Source organism: Lynx canadensis, chromosome D4 (assembly GCF_007474595.2).
Source record: "Lynx canadensis isolate LIC74 chromosome D4, mLynCan4.pri.v2, whole genome shotgun sequence".
NCBI classification, from domain to species: domain Eukaryota; kingdom Metazoa; phylum Chordata; class Mammalia; order Carnivora; family Felidae; genus Lynx; species Lynx canadensis.
Window position 1 is genome coordinate 61,343,870 of NC_044315.2, and position 20,275 is coordinate 61,364,144.

The window sequence follows — 20,275 nt, forward strand, 5'->3', positions numbered from 1 at the left end:
TTCTCCTTACGTTAGGAGAGGTGGAGCCAGGTAGCACACGTGGGGCTGGGGACTGGGCAGGGTAGAGGTGGCGAAGCATTTACTGGAGAGGCATCTGTTGGACCTTGCCGATCTGGCATTAGACAGCTGGGTTCGTTAGAGCCCCAGGGCTTCCTAGCTGCAAGCTGCAGCTTTTCCACTGTCAACACAGCTACAAGAACTATCTGGAGCCATCCTGTGAAGAGCAAATGAGACAACCTGGAAAGACCTTTGCAAACTCTGAAGTTTGCGGTATTTACCGAGGGGGGACGGGCTAAGATTTCCTGGTATGTGCAGACCTGGATGGATTGGGTAGCTGTGGTGAATCCTGGCTCATTCCCTTTTTAGCTGTGTGCCCTTGAGCAAGCTTTCATCTCCCTGAGCTCCCTCGGGGATAAAATGGGGGATAACCACAGGCATCTCACGAGATGGCTCTGAGGCTGAAAAGGGAAAATGACTGGCAAAACCTTTCTAACCCTGAGGACCTCAACAGGCCCGCCTGCAGTGCTGTAGAGGGTTTCACGGAAGAAGGGCCACACAATGAGTTTGGTTAGGGGGAAGGCAAACGGAATGGTAGAGTGGTTGGACTGTGGAACCGGAGAGCCTGGAGACTGTTCATCCCTCCGGGCTGTGTGACACAGGCAAGCTGCTTAACCACACTCATCTATAAAGGCAAGAACCCACACGCCTCATAGAACCGTTAGGATAGATCAGTTGTCTGCTATGTATTGTCATGCCCAGCACACAGTGATTGCTAGAAGAATTACTATTGATAGGGTCCTGGACAACTCACTTCAGTGTGCCGTGCTTCTATTTTCCCTAACTCTAGCTTAGTTTTGGAAGCTGTGAATACGTCTTATGGGCAAAGCTCCATCCTAGGTCTAGGAGCCAGGAGCGAATCCATCAGGGGCTAGAAGCTCACGGCACGCAGAGTTCTGCATCCTTCACCCCCCATCTTTGGTCTTATTGTCACCTGCCGGGGTAGACAAGGAAGGGAAATTAAACTTAAGGCCCGTGAAGTCCTGTAGTCCATTTTGTTAGGATCTGCGTAAAAATGGCCAAATAGGCAAAAGTTGTAGTGCTCTGAAGGGGTAAACACCAGTTATCGATCAGAGCATGCATGACTCTGTCCTAAACTCAGTGGTCTGAGCCACCAGGCCTTTCTGCAAAGCCTGTGGTTCCTTGGAGGAACATGTGCACCAGGGCACAAAACACAAAACCCACAAAACGGGGATGACCAACTTTATCGGACTGTAAGCTTTCACAATGACAAAGAAAAGCAAACTCAACTTTTCATTCCACAAAAGACTTCATATATTTGACTCTCATTTTAGAGAACTCCTTTTGGGGCGCCTGGGTGGTGCAGTCGGTTAAGCATCCGACTTCAGCCAGGTCACGATCTCGCGGTCCCTGAGTTCGAGCCCCGCGTCAGGCTCTGGGCTGATGGCTCAGAGCCTGGAGCCTGTTTCCGATTCTGTGTCTCCCTCTCTCTGCCCCTCCCCCGTTCATGCTCTGTCTCTCTCTGTCCCAAAAATAAATAAACGTTGAGAAAAAAAAAATTAGAGAACTCCTTTTTTGGTACAGTCATTTTATTGCATATTAAATATTAAAATATTCCTGTGATACAGACTAAGGTGATAAAACCTGAAAGTTCATTCTGTAAAGAACCCCCAAAGCGCAGCATGAACCCACATGGAACTTTTGCAGTTTTCAATATCCCCACATTACAAAATAGCTAACATTTATGTAGCCCATCCCACGTGCCAAGTACTGTTTTAAGTACTTTACATATATTATGGTAATCTATCATAACTACTCTGTGAAGAACATAGAATATTACAGCTGATGAAGAAGCTGAGGCACAAAAATTAAGTAATTTGCCCAAAGTCACGGACACAGGCTGTTAGGCTCTCAGGTCTGTGCTCTGAGAATTGATGAACGTGGAGCCTTTGGCTAGCAATCACTGCTCTTTTTTAAAAATGAACTTGGGGTGTCTGGGTGTCTCAGTCAGTTGAGTGTCTGTCTGACTCTAGATTTCGGCTCAGGTCATGATCTCACGGTTTGTGGGATTGAGCCCTGTGTCGGGCTCTGTGCTGATGATGCGGAGCCTGCTTGGGATTCTCTCTCTCCCTCTCTCTCTGCCCCTCCACGGCTCACATGCGCACATGCGCTCTCTCTCAAAATAAATAAACTAAAAAAAAATTGAATTTAGCTTTTGGGGTGCTTGACTGGATCAGTTGGTAGAACACGGGACTCTTGATCTTAGGGTTGTGAGTTCAGGCCCCACGTTGGGAGGGAATAAAAAAATAAATAAGTTTACCTGTAAAGATACGTTGAAAAGTGCTTTAATGTTTATTTGTCCTTAGACCAACAGCTCAGTAAGGAACTGTAAGACTGGTCAGTGCCACGAAAGGGCTAGGGTACATGGAAGGCAAACACCACGTGCAGGCTGGGAGGAGGGAGGAGGGTTAAGCCTCACAGCCGTGGCACCTAAGGCAGGCCTTGAAGGATACAAAGCAATTGTGCCTTACACTTGGTAGGAGCTCACTTAACAAAACACCAACATTAACAAAGCTGAGGACTCTGAGGACATGAAGATGCCAACCACACGGAAGAGGCACACTCATGAGTGACACTGTCCTCTCACTTCAACATCTAGTTTACTCTAGTTTTGGACTTCAGACCTGGTTGTCTACGTTCCTAACAATACCACACAGATCAAGAGGTCCAAATCTAATGTTATTTTCTTTTCTTATGATAAACATCTATTAATGTAATGTCTCAGTGTGCAAAAATATAATAAATCATCTTTGTAAAAAAGTACAGAACATTCTTGCTATGGATCCAGGCAAAAGGTATGACTAACAAAAATTTCCTAATGGAGGACAGTGAAGGCTTAGGTGCATTGATTTTGGGAACTACGGTGACCCTGTTTTCATTATGCTATGAACCCAAATTAATCGACTTCAATGATGACGTACTTAGACTATCAAAACCAAGTAAGACACACTATGACTCAAAATTCATAGGCAGAGCAACAAAAATCCAGAGAAAATATAATTAAAATACTCTGCTGAATGTAGAACTGTATCATTTTTATATCTTAATCAATACTGGTAAGACGTGGAATAATCATAGCATAAAACATACCTTCTTTTTCTGAAAAAGTAGATGGGAAGGTGTGGTGTATAGGAAAGTGGCTCAGATTCAAGATTCAAGTATATTTTTCTTTTAATCTTGTCTGCAATAGATTCTAGGTTTCTTTCTTGGTTTCAAAAGTGAGTCTACAAGCTACAGAAAATGAAATTATGAATACAGCATAAAGGCCTTTAAAAAATTCTGATTATACCAGCAGTTTGGCGACATACTGGTAGAGCTGTTCCGTAAAAGCTTCAGAGGAAAACTTTTCCTTCACCCTGGCTCTCCCGGCCAGTCCCATTGTGGCTTTTAAGGAAGGTTCATGGATGAACTTTTCCATTGCTTCTGAGAAGTGCACGGGGTCAGGCTCACACAGAAACCCTGTGACACCGTGGACGATGGACTCCAAGGGCCCACCCGAATTAACAGCAATGACTGGGCACTGCATATACATGGCCTCCAAAGGGACGATGCCAAAGTGTTCGTTGCTTGGTGTGTAAAGCACGCAGGTACAGCCGCAGAGGAGTGAGATTTTCTGTTTGTCTGAGAAAGACCGCAGGAAGGTCACATACTGTGCAAGGTCAGACTGCTGGACCATTTTCTTCAATTCCTGATAGTGTTCCACATTCTCCAGGACTCTTTCGTCATACCCACCTGCCATGATTAGGTGAACCTTGTCCCAATCTTGGGATGTCAATCTCCCACGCAGTTTTATGAGGGCTTCCAGCGCCAAAGTCAGATTTTTCTTCCTTTCGTATCTGTTGATGGAGAGGAACAGGAATTTCTTCCCCTTGGGGATGAGGTCATCAAGCTTTTCAGAAACAGCTGAGTCAAAGCTGGTGACATTCAGAGATGGGTAGAGGATATCAGGATCTATGTGAGATAGGGACTTGAATGTTTCCTTGAAAATGGCAGCTGTAAACCGGCTGTTGACCAAGATGCAGTCTGCCATGCCTGTAGTATATTCCTCTATCCAGTCGATCGGAGCCCTGTATAAGCGTTTAAGCAACGAATCTCTCCTGGTGAGCAGCAGGTCTGGGAAATGACAATAAAACAGGATCTTCTTACGCCGTCTGGCCAGCTTGAGCACTGGGATACAGGCAGACACCTAGCCAAAGCAAAAATCAACAGCAGATATAGACTGGTCAACTCAACTTCAACCAGTCAAAAGCATACCCATCCACCCTGCCTGCTAGTCTGTGGGCTCATCGTGGGCAATGTCTGATTCTGCTTGTGTTCCCCTAGACTCTCATCCAGTACAATGGCTGGTGTATAGAAGGCTCACAGACACCTGTCGGCTGTGTGCTAAGTACTTAGAGCTGCAAATCCAAATGTTTCCTCTAGAACAGCACTGTTCGACAGAAGTAAAAATCTAGTAACCATACTACAAATTTTTTAAGGGTGAAATTTAAAGAATGTCAAATTCTTATTATTCCAAAATGTAATCAACTATCATAAAAGGCACTTTACATTTGATTTTTCCACATTAAACCTTTAAAATCAGATGTATATTTTACACTTACACCACATCTCAGTTCAGACTAGCCACACTTCAAGTGCTTAAGAGCCACATGTGTCTAGTGGCTACCACAATGGACACAGCAGCTCTATCTAGTGTTTTTCTCCTCCTAAGGAACTAGATGAACTATAGTAGTTTATAGTATAGGCTCTGGAATCAAGATTGCCAGCTGTGTGACCACGAGCAAGTAATCTACTTCTCTTTGTGCCTCAGTTTTCTCTTCTGTAACATGGCGACAGCTGCAGTTCCAAAAACCCTTGTATGGTTTTTGTGATTATTAAACGCACAGGTGCGTGTAAAATGCTTAAGAATTTAGCACACAGTATGTGCTCAATAAGTGTTAACCATAATCATTACTAAGCATGAACTATATGCTGGCATTCCTAGAGACCTTCCTGTTGGGTAATCTGTGTAAGTTACTTGATCTCTAGCTCACTTATCACCTGAAGAATACTGCGAGATTTATCCAAAGCTTCTTAGTTAGAAAGTAGCAGATATGGAAACAAATCCAGGTCTCCTACTTCCAAGCTGTTTTTTTCTCCTATTCACTAGTCTCAGCTGCCTCATGGTTTTTTTTTTTTTTTTTTTTAATTTTTTAATTAAATTTTAGGATGAAACAGATGATCTTGGGATGACTCTTCAGTTACTTAAAAAATTTTTTATTAATGTTCATTTGTTTTTGACAGAGAGAGAGAGAGAGAGAGAGACAGAGCATGAGCGAGGGAGGGGCAGGGAGAGAGGGAGACACAGAATCCGAAACAGCTCCAGGCTCTGAGCTGTCAGCACAGAGAACTCACAGACTGCAAGATCATGCCCTGAGCCGAAGTCGGATGCTCAACCGACTGAGCCACCCAGGCGCCCCTCAGCTGCCTCATGCTTAATGACTAGTTACACATGCAGGATATTTGGAAATGTCCATATTTCTTAAAAAGAAACAGCTTCTATACAAGCAAGGATGACCGAAGTAATTCAGGAATAATAATTAAAGGAACACACAATTACAGATGTGAAACCTTTTCCACTTATCAGTTTGGCAAAGATTAAAATGGTTGATAACACCCAATGTGCACAAGAGCATGGAATAACAGGAATAACATGAACAGGAAGAACATGGAATAAAAGGAATAACACTGTGGGAGAGCAAAGTGACACGACCTCTTTGAGAGCTTAATTTGTCAATAGCTATTGATATTTAAAATAAACTCTTTGGGGGTACCTGGGTGGCTCAATCGGTTAAGTGTCTGACTTCATCTCAGGTCATGATCTCGAGGTTCATGGGTTCAAGCCCCATGTCAGGCTCTGTGCTGACAACTCAGACCCTGGAGCCTGCTTGGGATTCTGTCTCTCTCTCTCTGTCCCTCTCCCATTCTCTCTCTTGAAAATAAATAAACATCAAAAAAATTTTTTTAAATAAAATAAAATAAACTCTTGGAGGGGCCCTTGGGTGGCTGAGTCTAATCACCCGACTTTGGAACTTCGGTTCAGGTCATGACTTCACAGTCTGTGGGTTCAAGCCCCACATTGGGCTCTTTGTTGACAGCTCAGAGCCTGGAGCCCGCTTCAGGTTCTGGGTCTCCCTCTCTCTCTTCCCATCCCCTGCTCGTGTTCTGTCTCTCTCTGTCTCTCAAAAATAAATAAATATTTAAAAAATAATTAAAAAAAAAAACCCTCTTGGACACCAAATTTGTTTCTAGGAATTTACTCAAAGGACATGCGGACAGAAGTACAAAGAAAAAGGATACAAGGATGCCCACTACAACACTGATCTATTTGCAAAAAACTGGTCACAATGAGTGTCCTTTAACAGAATAATGTATAAATTACAGTACTTTCAAACAAAAGCAGATTTTCAAGCAACCATTATGAAGCATGAAGTGAATCTCTAATATTTATATATACAGATGTCTCAAACAGAAATTTGGGGTGAAAAAAAGGTTAAGTTATCATATAGTAGGTGTGCCACAATCCTCATTATTACAATTAAGATGCATCTGAGAACAGACACATATGCTAGAGCAGCCACAGGCAATTTCGGGAAAAATCCAGGAGAAAATGCTAACAGTGGCTACTTTTACGGAGTGGAACTGGGATGGGACGTTTATACTATTTGAATTTTTGTTCTGATTAAACGTTACTTTCTAAAATAAACTGAGGAAAAAAAGAAGAAGAAGAAGAAGAAAATAAAAAGGCATAGAGTCCAAAATAGCTAGAGCCCAGATCCAAGTAGACATTATAGAGATAAAGAACTCTGACTTCTCCCAAGCCTAATAGGGAGCCACGTTAACGTTTTAACAGGAGCATGACATGCTTAGCTTGGTGTTTTTAACACTACACTGAGGACGAATGGGGTGGCTTGGCCTCAAAAGCTACAGGCAGTGGGATGCATGTGGCCTGGAAGTGTCAACAAAAATAATGCAAAGAGAGAAGACGTGCAAGTTACTCAGAAGTGAAAGGTGACTGAAGGCTGACTTCTAATGCTTCTGCTTCTTAAAGCAAGCCCCAAGGCCCATCTATTTCAGAATCGCCGATGATCCAGCGAAAATGCAGCTTTCTGGGCCCCACCTCAGGGCTCCAGGATGAAAGCTTCTGAGAATGGGGCCCTGTGACAACGTGCAACTTTAACGTGTCCACACTAAAGTTCGAGAACTAGTCTCACTCCCAATTCTCATCTCTCCAGATCAGTTCGGATCTTTCCGAACCGCAGACCGGGAGAGCTCAGCAGATGCCATGCAGTGCGCCCTCCCTACTGGGAAAAGGAGGCGAGGCGGGGTCGGGCGTGGCCGAACTCAACGGCCGCCTCACCTGGTCGCACACGACCACGTCGAACTCCTCGTCGCCGAGAAACAGCACGTACAGCGCCAGGAAGATCATGCGCACGTAGGCGCAGACGGCCGCGCCGCGGCCGCCCCAGCCCAGGCTGCGCGGGAGCCAGTCGCCCGCGCAGCGCACCTGCAGCTCGCGACTATCCGCGAAGCTGTGGCCCGGATCGTAGTGCGCGGTCCAGACCTTCACGCTACATCCGCGCGCCTGCAGCGCCAGCGCCGCGTCCAGTACCAGCCGCTCGGCGCCGCCCACGCCCAGGTCCGGGTGCAGGAACAGCACCGACGGGTTGGGACCAGGGTCTTCGTCTCGGCCCCGCTCCTCCGCCATGGCCGGGATGTCGCGCCAGCGCCCCGCGCCCCTGCGGGCTTCCGCGCATGCTCCTCTCCGGCTCCCAGCGGGCCTCTGCGGGGCCGACCACGCCTCGCGGCGCCTGCGTCGGTTAGGCCACATCAGCGCAAATCTGCGGGCGCCCAATGTCTGCCAGAGGGAATTTCTCGTCTGACCGTGTCTGTATCCTCCCTTTGGTAGGGATTGGACTCTATGGAGGGCGCTGCGATCCAAAGGAAGCAGGCGGAAGGTCTGCATTTCCCATGCAGCGACTGATCAAGTCTCCTGTAACAAAATTTATGCAGGCATGTGGTGGGACAACCCAGGCGTCCCTGGAGCCACCGAGGACCCTGCCGGGGGCCTGGGGGCGGGGTCTGAGCCAGCCTCTCCTGCCGCTGGGCCTTTGAGGTCTTCACGGATCCTTGGCCGTCAGTTTCTGCCTCCAACTCCCTCCAGTCTCCGGCATGGTATGAAGGCCCCGGTCTTCCCTCTTTGACTCCTCCTCTCCCTGGCGCCCCGTCTCTTGCTTTCTGCCTTGCCCTCCTCTTGTGGCAGCCTCGCTGTCCCCAGCCTGCCGTGCGGGTGCTGGTCTTGGCCGCCAGGGCCTGGGGTCTGGGGTCTGGGGGCGTGCCGGCGGCGCTCACACTCTCGTATCGTCTCTCTCTGTAGCCTGGTCCGACTCCCAGTGGTACTAATGTGGGCTCGTCAGGGCGCTCTCCCAGCAAAGCGGTGGCTGCCCGGGCGGCCGGATCCACGGTCCGGCAGAGGTAAGGATTCCCGCGGCCCTCTGGCTGTGGTGTCAGAGAGTTGGGGCCCAAGAATTCGCTGGTCCGGAGGAGACCCCGGAATGAATCACCAGGGCAAAATGAGCCTCAGGCGACATGGCTGCAGGTCTTTTGTGTCTCGAGAGGGAGGCGGTGTTTTCTTCCGATTGTTCAGTTTGGGACACCGCTGTTAAAAAAGTAAAGTTAACACACGAGTTGGATCAGAGACAACTTTGAGAAAACTGATGTTATTAAACTGGTCTTTGGTCCTGAGCTTTCCCGTCTCATTTTTATTTGGAGGCCCCATCACACTCAGTCTAACAGGACTTGTCTGATAACAAAACTCAGTCTCCTTTCATCCTAGCTTCTGCCCCAGTTATATTTCCCTTTACTTCCATATGGCACTGTTACTAAACACTTGTTTCCCAAAGCCAAAACTTCAGGGTGGTGTTGGATTTTTCTTATGCTCTGTCTCTAGTCATTTGTGAGACCGAATGGGACACAGAAAGCTTCTCATCCATCCTTTTTTATTTTCACTGTTCTAGTTTAGCCCAACTTCTCTCCTCTAGACGTTTGCGTTTTCTACCAAAGTCTTGTCTCCAGATCACTTCCACTCCAATCTGTACTGCCCTCTGATTCTGTCACACATCTTCTTAGTTTCTGTCTCACTTCTTTTTGCTAAAATTTTAAAGGAAAATGGGTGGGGGTGGATACCAATGCTTTGGGTGTTTTTTTCAGCCTACTTGCCTCTTCTCCTCTTTTGTGATCTAGCAGCAGTGAGCTTAGTCCAACAGGACTCACTAGACAGCCCCTTCACCCATTTCTATTTATTCTGCAAGACCAAGTTCAGGGGTTATTTCCTCTTGAGGCCTTTCCTGACTTGGAAAGCAGCAGTAGCTATGAGTCTTCTCTTTTGCTCTCAAAGCATTTTGTTCATGTGGTTATAGTAGCATTTATATTTTTGTATTCATCTGTTTTGTTATGCTTTTTCAGAAATGGCCCATCATCTCTGTCCTACTATAAGACCTGGCATAATAAATGATGAATGAATGAGGGAATATAGCCATTCTGTAGTCTTGGGATTTTTGAAGGAACCATAGGGCATAGGAAGTGGGAGGCAGTTACACTGTGACCAGAAAGGAAGGGTAAAATAGACCCCTAATAGAAATTTAAGGGATTAAAATGGGCTCTGTCAACTTCTACCTGGCTTTCCAGTGGAGAGATGGGTAGTGTTTTTTTTTTATTATTTAAAAAAAAATTTTTTTTTTTCAACGTTTATTTATTTTTGGGACAGAGAGAGACAGAGCATGAACGGGGGAGGGGCAGAGAGAGAGGGAGACACAGAGTCGGAAACAGGCTCCAGGCTCTGAGCCATCAGCCCAGAGCCCGACGCGGGGCTCGAACTCACGGACCGCGAGATCGTGACCTGGCTGAAGTCGGACGCTTAACCGACTGCGCCACCCAGGCGCCCCAAGATGGGTAGTGTTTTGAGTACATTTGGTATTTCCAGGTACCCTGATTATCAAGTCCTCTGCATTGTCCATGTGCCAGTAGATATAAAAAATCTGTAAAGAGCCTAGACTGATTTCTTTGGATCTCCTGTAATTCCGGGAGACTTTGAGAATAAGCACTGCAGTTGGGAGGTTGTGGGAATAGTGGAAAGTGTGTGGGTCCTAGTCCTGGCTCAACTGGTGACTTATCCTGTCCATACTGGATTTACTATCTAGTTCAAGTTCCTTTTTATGAACAAGGAGGAAAATTTCGGGTACCTACCCCAGAGCTTAAACGATGTATATCCTTGTGTGTAAAGGCTGTTCCAATCCCTGTATGATTATGTTTGCTATTTACAATCAGCTTTCTCATAGAAACAGCCATACACATGGACTTCTAAGTCCCCAGGCTACCGTATAGCCTATAATCAATGTGTCTGCACTAGAGTCTGGGGTAAAGGCCCCATGGCAAGGGGATTAGGAGCAGAGCTGGAAGGGCAGCGAGAAGAGATAGGGGCAGCAGGGTTTTCACTTCTGGCTTTTCCCTGTGTACCCTGGTTGGTGGCAAAGTGCTAGTTGGCTACTTCTGTGTTCTAGGGCTGCCTGTACCACACAGCTCGTTTGCCAACCCTTGATCCCCTTGTGAGGGACGTTCTGGCTGGATGTTGTCTGCGGTTTTCATATCTTACCTCTCTGCCCAAGATCTATAGATAGTATATCCAAATAGAGAAAACGGATTACAAAGTAATTTTTTCTAAACTGTATACTCCATTTTAGGATCTGGATTACAGTAAGAGCTTAATTGTTTTGGTTTTTTTGGTAGCAAGTACAGTAACTTAAAAACATTTTAAGGTAGTCATTTTAAAATCTGATTATATGGGGGCGCCTGGGTGGCGCAGTCGGTTGAGCGGCCGACTTCAGCCAGGTCACGATCTCGCGGTCCGTGAGTTCGAGCCCCGCATCGGGCTCTGGGCTGATGGCTCAGAGCCTGGAGCCTGTTTCCGATTCTGTGTCTCCCTCTCTCTGCCCTTCCCCCGTTCATGCTCTGTCTCTCTCTGTCCCAAAAATAAATAAACGTTGAAAAAAAAAATTAAAAAAAAAAATCTGATTATATGGATGCAGGGCTTTTAAGCAGGGGTTTATTACTTGACTTCACAAAAACACGTTTGAAGAGAAACTGAAGTGCATTGTCCAAATGAGGCACCCATGTTATGTGGGCAAGTGGATGGGCTCGAGTCAGAACTGGGTGCACTGCCTAGGTTGGCTGCTTGCTGGCTGTGAGCCTGTTTCCCTCATTTATAAAATGGAAATGGTGACTACTTACTGGGGTTGTTGTATTCCTTGGGATATGGCAGTACTCAGTCCTTAGTGGTTATCCTGATAATGGAGTAAAAGCAAGAATTTGGGGGGTTCAAGGGAAGAGAAGTTTTTTGGGTTTTTTGTGGGTTTTTTTGTTGTTGTTTGTTTGGTCTTTAACAACGTAGTGGTCGCAAATGTTATAATGCTGGTGTAAGGGCATCAGAGAAGTAGCCGTTTGTAATATTTCTTTTCTTTCCAGAAAAAATGCTAGCTGTGGAACAAGGAGTGCGGGTCGCACGACCTCAGCAGGCACAGGGGGCATGTGGCGATTCTACACCGAAGACTCCCCTGGGCTCAAGGTGTAAGTCTTGGGAGCCGACCTTGCATTTCTGTCCAGTGTCGCACGGCCGTCGGCAGCGCTGTCTCTGCCACCAGCGGGGTTTGCTTTGATGAGATTTACAGTGCACAACGGCTGCATTCGTGCCAGGCGGGCTGGGTTTGGTTTGTCTGTGTATCAGTCAGTCAGCTTAGGGCCTGGAATAACATCTCTCCTTGGATTGAGTGGCAGCAAGGGAGAATCTTCACGTGGCTGTGTCAGAAGAAATGAATGGGAACAGAGAGAGCTGGAGGGAGAGCTGCTTAATGAGGTGAAATTGCTCTTCATTTGGTGTTCTTGTCCCAGCCTGAGTAATAGGAGTGACCGCTTGAATTGGCGTCGGGTGAGTTTGCAAAGCTCTCCTGGAGGAACAGGCTGATACTATTACAGCCTAATGGGAGTTTCTCCGTCAGGCTGTGTTACCAGACGTTCTTTGGCCTCCTTGCGTTTGCCGGGCGGTGAGTAGACCCTGGATGGTGAACATGTCACTTTCTGAGTTCGTAGGTCCGGCAGCGCTCATTAGGTGATGGGAAGTGGGCGTCCAGTGTCCCTAGGCCTCGCTCACCTTGCAGTTTCTGGTACTGTGTGCCAGACCTGATCCGCAGGTCTCTGACTGTGAGGCTCCAGAACACCACTGCTTACAGCTGTTTCCTCCCTTACACCCGGCAGCTGAGGAACTGGAATACTGATGCGCTCGTTTGCTCACAGAGGCACTTACAAGTCAAAGACAGCAGGAGCTGGAACTACATCTTTTTTTTTTTTTTCCCCTCACTTATTTATTTATTTTTATTATAATTTATTGTTACATTGGCTTCCATACAACGCCCAGTGCTCATCACCCGCTTTTCGCTCTCCCCCACCCCCATAAACTCTCAGTTTGTTCTCACTATTTAAGAGTCTCTTATGCTTTGCCTCCCTCCCTCCCTGTTTGTAACTTTTTTTTTTTCCCCTTCCCCTCCCCATCGTCTTCTGGTAAGTTTCTCAAGATCTACATATGAGTGAAAACATAGGGTGTCTGTCCTTAACTTATTTCACTTAGCATAATACCCCCCAGTTCCATCCACGTTGCTGCAAATGGCCAGATTTCATTCTTTCTCATTGCCAAGTAGTATTCCATTGGATATATAAACCACATCTTCTTTATCCATTCATCCGCTGATGGACATTTAGGCTTTTTCCATAATTTGGCTACTGTTGAAAGCGCTGCTGTAAACATTGGGGTACATGTGCCCCTATGCATCAGCACTCCTGCATCCTTTGGATAAATTCCCAGTAGTGCTATTGCTGGTCATAGGGTAGTTCTATTTTTAACGTTTTGAGGAGCCTCCACACTGTGTTCCGGAGCGTCTGCACCAGTTTGCACTCCCAGCAGCAGGGCAGGAGCTGGAATACACCTTCTGACTGTGCAGTCCCGTGCTCTTTCCACGTGGCTTGTCTGCTAGAAAAAGACAAAATTACATTTACTTGGATTAGCTTAATTAACTTGACTAGTAACTTGACTTGGATTGCAAATGTAGTTGAGGAAGACTTCCTAAGTTCCTTGGAATTCTTGAGAGTTGGTTTTACTTGATTTTTTACTGTTGTGAAGATTTGTAAGGTGAGAACGTATTTAGGAAATAATTCTTGGGGTTGGGATGTGTGAGTTGGTATTAAAAACCTTTTGGTCTTTGTTCGAGGTAATCTTTTGAGTATTTCAGAGAGAAATTTTGAAGCCTCTTGCTCTTCATGGTATCCAGAGGACTTAATTGTATACCCTTGCCAAGAAGGTGGTAAAACCTCTTCGTGGGCGTCTGGCTTGTGCTTGCTCTGGGCTTTGTGTTGAACCGCCAGGCTTGCTTGCTGCTGCTTAGTGCTTGAGTCCTCCCAGGATAGAAGCTTTTCCTTGAAGTGTCGTAAACCACAGTTTCATCCTCAGGAGGAGAGCGATATTTTTGATGAAAGGACGCAGATGGGAATTTATATCCACAGATTCACATCTTGGGTCTTGTTGCTGGTTCTTCTTAGGAGTTCAGAATTGTTTTCAGGCTGATAATAATTGCATTTCCTGGAGCTTACTGTAAGCCTGCATTGTGTTCGTATTAATTTATTTAACACCTCAACAACCCTACGGGAGAGGCGCTGGGATTATCCCCATTTTACAGATGAGGAAAACGAGGCTCGGAGAAGGTAAGTAACAGGGCCATGGTCACAGCTCATGAGTGACAGAGTTGGGTCCCAGACTCCAGCTCTCTGGGAGCTGCGCTCTCAGCTTTATGCTCTGTGTCTGGCGTCGCTCTAACATTGCACCAAAGTAGAGGGTATGATCAAGTGTGATTCGATGAAGATTGCTTCCCATGTATTTTTAAATTTGTTTATTTCAGTAATTGTACAGATTTTGGAAGAACGGAATAGTGTAGCAAGGACTTTGATCTCTGTGTTGTTTATCGGCCCCTGATGGACTCTTACTCCACTGCTCCACTGGATTACTCCACTCACTGCCTTCACGATAAAGATTTCTGGGGTCTTTTCCAATATCCACTCCCCAGTTGTATCTGGGAGGTGAAGCAACATCTTAACGGGGTGGGGAGGGGGCTCATTTCACCAGCCAGCATTCACAGGTTGTGTGAGATCAAAGAAACCCATGTACTAATTCTCAACTTGAAAAACTCATTTGATTAGGGAAGCGTTGATGGGTAGAATCTGTTTCCTTCCTATAATAAACTCCTAAATTGAACTAGATGGGAACCTTAAAGAGTAAGATGAGCACTATGTATGGAATTAGGAAACCTGAGCTCAAATCTCTTCCGTCCTGTTCTGGCTGTGTGCTGTTACGCAAGTAATAATTAGTCTCTGAACATCAGTTTTCCTTATTTATAAAATGAGATTAATATTTGTTCTGGGTCATGAGTTTTGTTGATCAAGTGGAATTATATGTTTGAAAACACCTTGTAACTTAGAATGTGATATGTGTCTTTTTATGCCTGATACATTCTAGTTAGACAATGAAGGTTGTCTTTAAATAAATATTAACTTGAAATAATAGTTTGGTAATTGGGTTATTTGCACACAGAGAGTTTGGGAAATTTTTCTTCCTACTTTTTATTATGGAAAATACCAAGTACGTGAAATTACAGAGACTTGTGTCTCCAAGACATCAAATCATTTTATTTATGTGTCTTTTAGTATGTCTACTAAAAGATAAGGATTTTTCCTTTCTAAGTAAGCATCATGCCATTTCCACACCCTCAAAAATATCCATAATAATAATTTGGGGGAATATTACTAAATGTTGTAAATGATATTCTTGCATGAACCTCAGGTACGCCCCCTGCTTTTCCCCTAGGCAATCTTTAGTGTTACAGATAAAATAATGTATTAGTACGAAAAGTAAGCCTGCCTTCTCTTCTTATTTCCAGTGGCCCTGTTCCAGTATTGGTTATGAGTCTTCTGTTCATCGCTTCTGTATTTATGTTGCACATTTGGGGCAAGTACACTCGTTCATAGATTCGGCTACATCCATCTGTCTGTCATCTGAAGAAGAAGGAAAGAAACCCAACATATCTTGGACCAAAAGCATAGTGATTTTCTGTTTGTGAGAAAGAAATATACTGTAAGCTTATTGTTTTACAGGGAACTTAGCAAGAATTGGTTTTAAGGAATCAATTTTTTTCTATGGCTAATAAACTTTTTAATTAATTTATACCAAGTCTCGTTGCTGATCCCTGACTACCAGGGCCCTTAGTCTCTCCAGATTTACAGGTGAATATGCAGAAAACATGTCTTGGGGAGATTGTTTTCTTTGTTGGATTCACAGTTCCTTATATGACCATGTAGTCACTCAAATCCAAGATACTGTAACTGGCCTTGGCTTGTTTTCTTCCAAGTATTTCTGTCCTGGTGATTGTCATTTTGTGTGTGCTGTGATTGTTAACGAGTGTGCCTGTGACTCCCATCAGGCAGATCTGTGTTCAGAGGCAGCTGGTACCCAAGGGAACAGCCATAGGGATCATAAACCAGATATCTTGGATAAAATGGTTCCTCATTCTGTTCTTTGTCTCTAAAACTGTAGATAATATTTTTGCCTCTTCTCTCTCTCAGTTCTTAATTCTGTGAGTGTAGACCCGAGATGTCCATTTATTTATCACTGGTTGCTAAATCTGTTTTGAAAGAATTTATTTGGTACATTAGATTTATCAAAACAAAGTGTGTTTCATTTTGAAAATTAAAGACCTTAATAATCAGTGAGATACCAGCATTTCTAAACTGAGTTGATACAATTCCAACCCAAAATAAAAAAGTTTGAAGTTTCACTTAGCTTATGTTGTCTTTCTAGGAAAAGCATTCAGTTTCTCGTAGACCCTAGGAAATACCACGAATAGCTCACAGTGCATATTCCAGGAGTCTAGGACTCTAAGCCAGAATTTCTGAAGAGTGAGAGATCCATATGAAATGCCCTAGTTGTTCTGTACAATCAGAAAATGGAGAGGTGGTGTATTAGTTTAAAAAATAGCTGATTTTAAAAACCTCTTTCTCAAGTCTGTTTAAGAAAAACTTCTTAGAACATTTAAGCAGTTTCCTGAGTTTCTTAAGTCCTGGCTATAAAGTTATTTAGGTCCAGAGTATCAAGTTTAAATGAAGGAAAAAGTATGTATCTTGTAAAAAGATTTCCTAAGGCAGTAGATGGGTGAGCGAGCTCTTGTAAATCCAAACAAATGGCAAATTATTGGGGGAAAAGGAGGAAAAACTGGTTCCTTTGCATCCTGGCTGCTGCTTATTGCATGAAAATGCAGTAGCTATCTTCATGTTGAAATTCAGGAGACAAAGTCAATTTTCATTTGGAAGAAACGAAAGATTATGTTATCTGTAATGGATTTTTTCCCCTGATATTCAGGTTGATGGTTCCAGTAACAGCTAAAAGTTATGCATTTCATTTGCAAAAGAAATCTGTTCCTCTCTCCAGAGGGTCTCTTTTTCTCTGGGTGGAGAAGCTGAAGTCACTCGGAGGAGCTGTTCGGCTGTGGGGGGCACGTTCTCTTTGCCGCAAGATGCTGCCCGTTAGCCCTGTCTGCCTCAGTGATCTCCAGTGGACTGGTGGCTGAAAGTCACGGAATTTTCTGAGCTAGTGATTTGTAAGAAAATACTAGTTGTCAGTGGCAGAGCAGGGAGATGTTTCTTTCAGCAGAAGGAAAATTGGTGGTTGGGCATAAAAATGTACGACATCTATTATGTTATGTAGCTACTTTTGGCTCTGATGATACAATGCTAATACCATAGCTGAGAATTTCAGTGTTCAAGCTGTTCCTTTCTCTTTTCTTTTTCATTTTTAAAAACCAGGGTAAAGTACACATACTGTAAAATGTACCATCTTCACCATTTTTCAGAGTGTAGGTCAGTGGTGGTAGGCACATTTCACACGCAACCATTGCCACCGTCCATCTATAGGATTCTTTTTCATCTTGCAAAACTGAAACTCTAAACCTACAAATAAAAACTCCCCTCTCCTCTTCTCCCGGCAGCCCTTGGCAACCACCATTCTACTTTCTGTCTCTGAATTTCATTCTCTAAGTACCTCACAGGAGTGGGATCATATAGCATTTTGTCCTTTTGTGATGGCCTATTCAACTCAGCATAGGGTCTTCAAGATTCATCAGTGTTGTAGCAGAATTGCACTCAGAATTGCCTTTGTCAGCCTTTTTAAGGCTGAATGATACTCCCATTTGTATGTATATACCACCTTTTGTGTTCCTTTCTTTCAAAATAGAGATTTCTAGGCTGTTGTTTCTTGAGCCCTAGGGGACTGTAAGCTATTCATAGTTCTGAAAGTCTAACAAATCAGATCTTTTTCTGCGTTACGCTTACCTTGACCCAAGGAATTCTCAAACCCCCTTCACTATCGGCTAGAATTCTAGCCACTTCCAAGTGGACAGAAGCCAGCACGGAATTAGTACGCTAGTGGTGTATGGGCAGTGGTGCCAGGGATTGAAAAATTGTCACTGCCTTTCAGGAAATCCATACTGTATGGTCACTTGTCCAACAGAAGAAAACCAGAGAGCCGGGATCCCCTAGCTGGAGAGACTAAGAATTCACTGCGTCCTCCCAGTGTTTAATAGAAGAGCCTGGGGCCTGGAGGCAAGATTGTACCGCGAGTTCATAGAGCAGAGGCCAGAGACCAGGCTTCCCGATTCCAGACCAGGGCTCCTCCTCAGAACCGCATTGTGACCCCATTTTGGGCCTGTGCATAAGTCAGCGACCTCTTTCTAGAGGCTAGGCTCTGGGACTAGATAAACAGCGGTGGGCTTTGGAGTTACTGGGCAGTGTTGGTCAAAGGGGGAGGAGTGAAGCCAGCAAGGTTAGCCAGTAGAAGTAAAATGAATAAGTCACTAAATTTGGGAGAAAGTCAGCAGGTTCATAAGACTTCATGGGGAGACAATCGGGAGAAGCGGCCAACCAAAGGGCATGTTTGCATTCTCGGGACCACAGATGGTAGGTGAGCCAAGCACAGAGCGAGACTGGCCGAAGAGGGCTCAGGTAAAGGCTGCGCTGCCCAAATCCGATTCCTAGCAACTAGCCCTCTTTCCCGAGCCAGAGACATTACAATAAAGTAAAATGTGCAAATTAAATAGTCTGAGACTAGTTATACACAGTCTATATGGCTCCGTTTTGGGGCAAGGTCTAGGATTCTGTATCTCAAAACAAAGGACATGAGGGGAAGAACTTGACACACGAGTGGGTTAAACTGGTCCTGCAAACAGGCTTGTCTTTCTTCGCATTGACTCTGGCCAGAGGCAGAGTGGATAATAGATCCTGTAGGGCAGCTTGTTCTAGAACCCCTCTAAACTGGTTCGGGTGGTAGAACTGAAGTGGTTCTCAAATGTTGGCATGTGTCAGAATCGCCTGGAAGGAGTCTGCTCCTGCCGCGTGGCAGACCTGGCTGGCAGCAGCCTGGGAGTCCCGGTGTGGGCTCCGGGTGGGCCCAGGCCTGTCACCGACACAAGAGTGTTATTTTTGTTCCCCTTTCTTGTCTTTGAAGCTTCAGCCACGGCACCACTTGCTTTGCGGTCTGCACCGTGCTGGGAAATTCACCCTGCCTTGTGGGATTTTGCATTTTGTATGTTTGCCGCGGGGCGGTGTGCGTGGTCAGCTGGCTGCCGCGAGGCCCTGCAAGGCCCAGAGTCCCGATTGCCCCTTCTTCAGTTCCCTCACTCTCTCTCATAGCAGCACCTCTTTTTACAGACGAGCTGCACAAATGCACAGAACAGGCCCTTGTCAGACTTCCTTTTGCAGGAGGCTCACTGCACTGGAACCTGCAGCCGGCTCCAGGAGGCAGTACCACTGAAACGTGATGATCTCACTGGGCGAGGATTTCCTGCTGGGTGGGCCATCGGATACGGATACCGGCGTGGCATCCCGCTCTCCCAGCCCTGAGGTGTGATCGGCAAGGAGCCTCGGCACTGTCCTCCTCGGCCCGCACCTGCCTGGCTGTGGGAGAGCTGCCGAATCTCCCCCCGGGGTACGCCTGTGTGGCACACGCCAGGGAGCCGTGAAACATTTGTGTTCATGCCGTGTGCATCCTTGGCACTGCTTGTTGGTGGGCTTTGTAGGAAACCACAATTAAATTTTGGTAAGTGGGGAGTTAATTCTCACCAACCTCTGACCCTGCCTCAGGCTTGGTAGTCTGACCCAGCTCACTGCTCCTCCTCCTCCTCTTCCTCCTTCCCCTCACCCTCCTCCTTCTTTTCCTTTTCTTCTTTCTCCTTTTCCTCCCCGATCCTCCTCCCCTTGCTCTCTTCTGTTCTACACAACTCAGATTCCTGGGCTATCGCATGCAAAGAAACAACAATCCTCCAGTGGAAGTTATTAAAAAATAATTCTGATTTTCACCTATACTTTTGCAAGTTGTGAGTTGAATTGTGTCCCCCCAATGTATATGTTGAAGTCCTTGCCCTTAGCACCTCAGAATGTGACCTTATATGGAAACAAGGTCTTTACAGAGGTAGTCAAGTTCAACTGAGGCCATCAGCATAGGCCCTAATCCCATATGACTTAGTCCTTTTAAGACGGGGAGATTTGGACACACACAGCCATGCAGGAAGAATGCCGTGCGAACTTGAAGACATCCATCAACAGGAACAAGCCAAAGGCAGGCCTGGACCAGCCCTTTCCCTCGAAGCCTTTAGAAGAAGCAAACCTGCCAGCACCTGGATTTTGCACTTCCAGCCTCCAGGACTGTGAGACCCTCTGTTTCTGTTGTTTAAGCCTCCCCACCTTGTGCTATTTTGCATGGCAACGCTAGCAAACTAATACACAAGGACACTGAAGGGGAAGCCAATCCATAGCTCAGCCATGTTTTTAAACAACCCCCTTCTTGTCTTCCTAGTCCTGTGACACCTGCAGCAGCTAGGGAGCCCCCCTCCCCACCCATGAGGGAGGAAGGTGGTGCCCCAAACCTGGAGCACAACCATTTTGGGTCACCAGCAGTGATGATGTCCCCCAGTGTCAACAAAAACCTGGCCTCTGTTTATGCACAAGGCGAGCACTATTT

General features: G+C 45.6%; 2 protein-coding genes across 2 annotated transcripts; one reads left to right on the forward strand and one right to left on the reverse strand.

Annotated features, from left to right (window-relative positions):
- Positions 1 to 2,152: 2,152 nt before the first annotated feature.
- ALG2 (ALG2 alpha-1,3/1,6-mannosyltransferase) lies at positions 2,153 to 7,842 on the reverse strand. The gene is made up of 2 exons (XM_030293620.1): positions 7,478 to 7,842; positions 2,153 to 4,264 (listed from the first exon to the last, which is right to left on the reverse strand). Exons 1-2 carry the CDS (start codon positions 7,823 to 7,825, stop codon positions 3,362 to 3,364), a joined length of 1,251 nt encoding a protein of 416 aa, XP_030149480.1. The 5' UTR covers positions 7,826 to 7,842; the 3' UTR covers positions 2,153 to 3,361.
- A 339-nt stretch (positions 7,843 to 8,181) lies between these two features.
- Positions 8,182 to 15,435, forward strand: SEC61B (SEC61 translocon subunit beta). Its single transcript, XM_030293621.1, has 4 exons — positions 8,182 to 8,292; positions 8,495 to 8,592; positions 11,638 to 11,739; positions 15,150 to 15,435. The coding sequence occupies exons 1-4, from the start codon at positions 8,290 to 8,292 to the stop codon at positions 15,235 to 15,237; spliced, it is 291 nt and encodes a 96-aa protein (XP_030149481.1). The 5' UTR covers positions 8,182 to 8,289; the 3' UTR covers positions 15,238 to 15,435.
- The last annotated feature ends 4,840 nt before the right edge of the window (positions 15,436 to 20,275 follow it).